The 8,144-nt window shown below is 38.5% G+C and overlaps 1 protein-coding gene across 1 annotated transcript in view; it reads left to right on the top strand.

Moving 5' to 3' along the window:
- Positions 1–137: 137 nt before the first annotated feature.
- Positions 138–8,144, top strand: part of DZANK1 (double zinc ribbon and ankyrin repeat domains 1) — a 78,103-nt gene continuing 70,096 nt past the window's right edge. The window contains exons 1-3 of the mRNA XM_069495658.1: positions 138–187; positions 3,118–3,231; positions 5,673–5,826. Of these exons, the coding sequence (XP_069351759.1) occupies positions 3,123–3,231; positions 5,673–5,826 (263 nt within the window). The 5' untranslated portion in view covers positions 138–187; positions 3,118–3,122. The remainder of the gene's footprint in view (positions 188–3,117; positions 3,232–5,672; positions 5,827–8,144) is intronic.

Genomic DNA, 8,144 nt, shown 5'->3' with positions numbered 1-8,144 from the left:
AGGAAAGGATCGCCAGTCACGTACCAGTCTCCCCATAAGCCGCAGAGGCGGAGTTTGTTGCTAGGAAACTGAGATCCTGCCAATCGCCTGTGCAGCTCCAGTGGGTGGTGCGGGCTTGCTGCGCCTGTGGTGCGGGTGCTTGCTGCGTGTGCTGCTCAGTCCGCTGCGGAGAAGGAGGCAAGAGGCGGTGAGAAGCCGGGGACTGGGTTCTGGGTTGGGGGCGATGAGGGTGCTTTGGGGGCACTATCTTGGTCCTCCCGGCTGGTGAAGGAGGAGGACCTCCCTCAGTCCAGCCGAAAGGATGCAGGCGTCCCTGACTGCCCTTGATGCGCGGGGGCGAGGACTAGACAGGGATTGCGGATCCGCGCGGCAGGGGGGCGGCGTGGGTGCAGAAAATTGGGGGGTTGGGGATGCTGTTGACTGCGTGCTGCCCTGTTGACCTAGCAGATTGGCCTTTTTCTCCATTCTCTTCGCGTGGGGCCCACTGGCCACCTCAGCTTCCCAAGGACAGCTACTAGGTGCGGTTCGCGAATGCCTCTCCGCCATTTTGTTTTTTTATTTTTTATTTTTTATTTTTTTTTGAGACAGAGTCTCTCTCTGTTGCCCGGGCTAGAGTGCCGTGGCGTGAGCCTAGCTCACAGCAACCTCAAATTCCTGGGTTTAAGCGATCCTTCTGCCTCAGCCTCCCGAATAGCTGGGACTACAGGCATGCGCCACCATGCCCGGCTAATTTTTCTCTCTATATATTTTTAGCTGTCCATATAATTTCTTTATATTTTTAGTAGAGACGGGGGTCTCGCTCTTGCTCAGGCTGGTCCGGAACTCCTGATCTCCAGCGGTCTTCCCGCCTCGGCCCCCCAGAGTGCTAGGACTGCAGGTGTGAGCCACCGCGCCCGGTCCGCCATTTTGTTATTTGGAATTCATTTTTCTTTTTTTTTTTAAGAGCTAAATTTTCAATTATTTTTATTTAAATTGCCTCTCATGTAAATGGAAATGCAACTATGTGCAAGGCCCCTCAAGCCTAGCCACATTTTTGTTGGAGCTATTGCTGAGCTATCAGTATCTGCAATTTACATTCTTGGCCCTCATGATCTGGAACAATCCAATTGCGTTCACCCCTTAAATTTATTTATCTCACGTTTGGTACTACGGTCTGATGAAACTCAAACCAAAAACATGTTCAGAGCAGCATTATTAGAATTGCAACAGTCAAAACTAAAAAGAAACTAGAAATAGTCTAAATGCTCAACCACAAATTGACAAATAGGATTATGTAAGTATAGAAAAAACTGTAAGAAATAGAGAGTGCAATAAGTAGACTATAAAAATCAAATGAATATAGAGATTATAATTGAGTAAAGTATATGTATCCGTAATGATTGAAATTTGAAAAGGCAATACAGACATGTAAATGGTTGCTCTGTTAAGGTTGTTTTTTTTTTTTCCTGAAATCTGCTACGCATTAAAAATTATGACAACCTCCTCCCACCCGCAAGACCAATAAGGCCTCCCTACTGGTAATCACCAAGACTTGTAAATACAGTAGATGGAGTGTTAGACTTGTGTTTGTTGGTCACTGTATATATTCATGCCAACGTCATTTTTGCTGAGAAGTGGTACTCTACAGTCCTCCTACACTGTCTTTGCAGCTTTCAAATTCTAGAACCACTGTGGTGATGATTGCGGGGCTTTGAACCTCAAGGCCACATATGGCCCTCCAGATCCCCAAGTCGGCCACTTAACAGAATCCAAATTTTACAGAGCAAATTCCTAATCCTGTAAAATTTGGATTCACTGAAAAGGCTGCACTCAAAGATCCAGAAGGCCACATGTGGCCCCACGGCTGCAGTTTCCCCACACCTGCAACATTTTATGGTACATAGAGAGTTACTTGGCTTCTCTCTGTGTGATGACCTGCTCTGTAGCCAAGAGAAGTGGTACACTAACCAGAGCAGGAAAGGATAATGATGATCTAGAAGAACTCAGGTCAGAGTATTAGTGATGTGTTGAGCCTAAGAATACTGAGTTATAGAAATGCCCCGTGTATTTTTGGAGACAAGATTTGATTTCAGAAGTCAAATAAGGCTTTGCCTTAAAGAAAAAATAAATGTGTTAGTTCAAAGCTGCCTCGCCTCAGGAGGGCGTCTCATTGGTCAGTAACAGCTGCATTTCAAAGAGGCAGCTGTAAGCTGGGCCTACAGTTCTCACCTGTTTTGAAAGACAAGACCGGCTTGACCTAGGGCCGTAGGTTGCCCCCGGAGATGAGAGCTGATCAAATAGATATGCTAATGCCCAAGCTGGGCCCAGAAGGAACCAAGCTGTTAAAGTAATTAGCACAAGGCACAACTCATGTTGACTTACGAGATCATCTCTGTCTCCAAAAACACAATTTCTGGAGTCAAGATGTCTCTGTTTTTTGCTAAAGTAATAGCCTTATCATGAAACTTAGAAGTTTGCCCTAAGAAGGTTTTGTAACTCATTGTTCACCTAGATAGGGTTAGTTAAAGGATCTGTAGTAGCCTTTTAGGAAACTTTAACCCTAAACCAAACTGCCTGTTATTATGTAAATCCCATTGCCCTTGGCAACCCGAGCATGTATCTACCCTATAAGGAAATGTCTATCTTCATAAACTTTTACTTTACAAACTATATCTTTGGCTCTGCGTATCATTATTTTATTTTTATTTCTGTTTCCTACTATTTTTTCATCCTTTGCGACGACCCCTGCCTGAGAGAGCCGACCAGAAGAAAAAACCTCTTTGCGGGGAGTGTAGCTAACTCCCCGCAGTGATGGTCTCTGTTCTGCCTTATTCATTTAATTTGCCCATTTAAAGTAACTCCATTCCACCATCTCATTCATTCATGCTCCTTTTCCAGAAGTAGGTATTTAGATAATCAAAACCCCACACAAGAACTTAACAGCAAAAACACAGCTGAAATGTAAAATTATTTCAATTAAAAATTGAATAATATTTGTAGGTAGCATATTAACAGTATTCTCTTTAGTTTTTTACTAGTTTTGCTGCATTTAAATGAGATGCTGCTCTTTAGCTTTTGTGTTCAGATATAGGTGCATGTTGGAATTTATCTCTCTCTCTTTTTTTTTAATGTAAGCAGAGAAAATGACTGCTGGTTCAGTGTGTGTCCCTCAGATCATACCACTGCGAGTGCCTCAACCTGGAAAAGCTAACCATGAAATTGATAACAACACACTATTGGAAATGAAATCGGGTAGGAATCACATGTATTTGAAATTGTTTAAAATAAAATAACATTGTCGTATCCCTTGTGCTCATCTGGTTACTGATTTATCTCTTTGTATGATTTCTATAATTAGGACTTTGGGAAGTTTGTAAAACTTGCAAAATTTGAAACCGTGTTGTACTTTGATGTTTTATAGAGTGGTATACATTTAAATTAAAACAGTTTGCTTTGACCAACCTTTGATTTGTGTAGGTATGTACTTGCAGCAATGCCTTGATTCACATTAGCCAAGGTAAGATGTCCCAGTGCTTCCCCAAACTTTTCCAAGATGCTCATTATTTAGCTTGGATAATAAATTTGACCTACTAACAGAGGCTTTTTTTGGTCAGACAGGTTAAAGATTGAATCCTGGCTTTGACTACTTCTAGTGACCTTGGGTGCATTACTTAGGCTTTTTGAGTCTCAGATTCCTCATTGTAAGATAAGGATAGTAATCACTACTTGGAGCCATTGGGGGATTAAATGAGTTGGTATATATGTGAGGTGTATAGGGTTTGGCATATAGTAATGCCAAAGTAAATCTTAACTATTACTACAGAAGTAAAGCAGTGAATTTCTGTCTTGCTAATATTTATTCTTCAAGCTCTTAAATATGTTTATACATATTTAATATATTTAATATACATATATAATTAACATAAGAAGCGAAATTTTATGGATAAAACATATGAAGAAATATCTGTAAAAAAAGACTTTGAACTTCCAGTTATATATTTTAATAACTGAAATGTACACAAACTATTTATCTGCATTCCTGGTTTGACCCCTGTGCTTCCTAGAGCAAGAGTTCCAACTAAGAATATGTTACACTATACTATGTCCTCCTTTCTCTTAAAAAATTTATGTGCTTTTTAAAAATTGTCAAACCAACATAAAAATTTTAATATATGTACCCAAAACATATAGGAGAATTTGGGTGATTATTGACAAAAGGTAATATGAATTACAAGGTGTCCAAATTCTCTGATATTTAAATATCAAATAAATAATAGATTCCAAAATTCAATAACAAAAAGAATAATAACCCAAAATAAAAATGGGCAAAGGATGTGAAAAGACATTTTGTAGGGAAGGAAATATAAATGACTCTTAAACATACAAAACTGTTTCTCCTCATCCTTTTTCTAGCCCTTCTTCGTCTGCTTGCTGAGCAGACTTTATCCCTGCTTAACTTAACTCCACCAAGCTTAATCAACATCTGACATGATGTATTTACTTGTTTATTTGTTTACTGTTTCTGTGTCTGTCCTTCCTAAAGTGTAATCTCCATGAGAGCAGGGACCTTGGTCACTGGTGTATCCCCAGTGCCTGGAACAGTGTCTGGCACATAATAGGTCCTCAGTAAATATTTGTAGAATGAATGAATCAATCTTACTCAAAATGTAAGAAAAGCAAGTTGAAACTACAAGATACTATTTTTTAACCTAGGAAATTAGCAAAAATATAAGAGAAATCTCCCACTACATGTGGGAGATTGTGGTTAAACAGATGCTTTCATGCATTGCTAGTGGCAGTGTAAATTACTTAACCGTCTATGAGGGTAGTTTGGCAATATTAATCAAAATTACAAATGCACGTATCTTTTGACTCAGCAGTACTAGTTTCTACATATTTGTTTTACAGATATACTTACAAAAAGAATTCTTTACAAAGTTATTCATTACAATGCTTATAATTACAAAAGAAAAAAATAAACAGTCTAAGTGTCCATCTGTAGGGAATTGGTTAAATTATTATTCATGTATATAAGAGAATATGTTACAGCTATAACAAAGAATGAGGAGAGGAAGCTCTTTATGTGCCAATATAGGACAATAGCCAAGATACACTGTTACATGAAAAAAGAAACGTGAAACAGGGTGTGGTATGTTATTTATGTAAAAAGAGAGGGGAAAATAAGAATATGTACGTATATGCTTGTATGGATATAAAATATATTTTTGAAGGATACTCAAGATACCATTGGTTGCCTCTGGGCAGCTTGTGTCAGGGGTGGGAGGGAAACTTTTCATTGCATATCCTTTTTTGACCTTTTGAATCTTGAATCTTATCAGTGCCCTGTTTGGAGAAGCAAAAGAGCATAGTGGTTCAAGAGCATGGGCTATGGATCCAACAAAGCAGAAGTCAAACCACAGTTCCTCTGTTATTGAGCAAGTTTCTTAATATCTCTGGCAGTTACCTCATCTACAGATGGGTATAAAATAAGACCTACCACATAGGGTTGTACAGATGAAATGAACTCATTCGTGTAACACACAATGCTACCACAGAGAAAGAACTGAATTATTATTAGTTATTACTATTCATTTCTACAATATATAAAAAATATCCTTAAGTGGCCTATAGGCATTATTCAGGGACTTGCTACTTTAGTGTTAATTACAGTTATCCTATTTTGGATTTTTCAGACACCCCAGATGTCACCATATTTTATACCCTGGATGGCAGCAAACCTGAATTTCTGAAGAAAATTGGTTATGGTGAAAACAGTACATTTAAGTATATAAAACCTATTACTCTGCCTAATGGAAAAATACAGGTTAAAGCTATTGCAGTCTCTAAGTAAGTTAAGAGCATGTTAATTAAACTGATTTATAATATAACAACATCATATTCTAATTTTATTTACTTTTTTCTATTAGAGTCAATGCAGCATTAGGACACGAATGAAAAAGTTATTTTAATTTCAGCATATATAGGTAACGTTTATGTTTTATTTGCCTTTTATTGAGGTATACTGTAAAGTGCACAAGTCATAAGTGTGCAGCTCAATGAAGTGTTATATGTATTAATTCTGTTTTGATTTTGAATTCCACATTGGGGTTTTGGAAGGAACAGCATTTCCAGGGCTGGGGACTTCTAAAGACCTTCATCTATTGAATCAGAGGCAACTAGGAAAGAAAGAGAAAAAATTTAAAAAAAAGAAAAATATAAAATAATTAAGAAAAAAAAAAGACCATCTAGCTTTGAAGAAAATACCAGGTTTAATGGATGGTTCTTTTAATCTCCAGAATGCAGCCTACAACCACCACAGTCATTCTCTGTTTCTTTTTCTGTTGACTTAATTGGCCTTCAAGGCTATTGTCATTTCAACTTGTTGGACATTAGCTACCTTATTTTTTTCTTTATCCTTTTTTTCCTACTCAATGACTTTTTCCCATTTTCAAATATAGAAACACCACTTAATTTGGAAAACTTCACCATGTGTTGTAGAAAAAAACTCCAATGCTTGAAAAGTCTGTGTTGCTTGTCCAGCATTTTGTACAGCAAGACAGGTTTGACCACATTTTGGTAACACATTTAAACCCCAAAACCAAATACAGCCACCCTGGTTTGTCCAGGTACTTTAAAAACACTCTCCAGCTCCCCCTGCTGGCTGAACTAGTGTATGGCTTTTTGAGGAGAGCTACAGCTTCTACACCAAAGATGATTGTTTTGACATCTGAAAATTAAAACAATAATAAAACAAAATGAAATAAAACAACCCCTTTATATACATTCTTCCTTTTTTTTTTTTTTTTTTTTTTTGAGACAGAGTCTTACTTTGTTGCCCAGGCTAGAGTGAGTGCCGTGGCGTCAGCCTAGCTCACAGCAACCTCAAACTCCTGGGCTCAAGCGATCCTCCTGCCTCAGCCTCCCGAGTAGCTGGGACTACAGGCATGTGCCACTATGCCCGGCTAATTTTTCTATATATATATTTTTAGTTGTCCATATAATTTCTTTCTATTTTTAATAGAGACGTGGTCTCGCTCTTGCTCAGGCTGGTCTCGAACTCCTGACCTTGAGCGATCCACCTGCCTCGGCCTCCCAGAGTGCTAGGATTACAGGCGTGAGCCACCGCGCCCGGCCACATTCTTCCTTTTTTAAAAAAATTTTTTTTGGAGACAGAGTTTCCCTCTGTCTCTCCAGCTAGAGTGCAATGGCATCATGGTAGGTCTCTGCAACCTCAAAATCCTGGGCTCAAGCGATCCTCCTGCCTCAGCCTCCTGGGCAGCTGGGACTGACTACAGGCGCGTGCCACTGCATCTGGCTAATTTTTTTCTATTTTTTTTTTTTTTTTTTTTTTTTAGTACAAATGGGATCTTACTGTTGCTCAGGCTGATCTTGAACTCCTGGCCTCAAGTGATCTTCCCACCTTGGCCTCCCAGAGTGCTAGGATTACAGACAATGGGCCACCCAGCCCGACCTATACGTTATTCTTTATTAGATATTTGAATTTGCAGCCTTTTGTCACTTGCCAAAGCACTTCTATAGAAATAAGCCATCTCAATCTTTAAAAGAGGGTACATACTCTGGTGCCTAATGCTGTAAGGCAAGCCTTTTTAGAAGCTGCAGGTAGTAGTAAAATGAAGTAATTTAATGACTGTGTCATTCAAAGGCATTAATACAGCTTTCAAAAGAGTCGAGAAAATAAGGTCATTCTTTTTTTCTCACTTGTTTTTTGTGTGTATGTGTCCCTAGGTGGGTACAAAAAAATAAGGTCATTCTTTATGGTCCTCACCATTCTGCTCTGTGCCCACTAAGTGTCTATTCTGAAAAGTACTATTGGTATTTCACATGTGCTCAGCTCAGGGAAAGTATTTATGCAAGAAAATCTTTGCGTTTTCAGCTCAAAAAATGAGTGCTTGTATAGATTTGCCATAAAATAATTCTTTATGGAAATCGTACTGCTTCGTTCAAGTCTGTTTTTAGGTACTTAAGGTAATTAGTTTCTTATTAGGAGACAAAGGACTTTAAGTGAGGCTGTTAACAATTGAAGGTTGTTGACAGATTAAGATGAAAAATTATGGTCCTGAAGCTTTGAGTGACATACGAAAATATTTATGATATAATAAGTGAAAAAATTAGATTATTGTATTATTTTAACTATGTTTAAAAAT

This window comes from Eulemur rufifrons, chromosome 20 (genome assembly GCF_041146395.1).
Source record: "Eulemur rufifrons isolate Redbay chromosome 20, OSU_ERuf_1, whole genome shotgun sequence".
NCBI classification, from domain to species: domain Eukaryota; kingdom Metazoa; phylum Chordata; class Mammalia; order Primates; family Lemuridae; genus Eulemur; species Eulemur rufifrons.
This window is presented reverse-complemented; position numbering and strand designations above follow the sequence as displayed.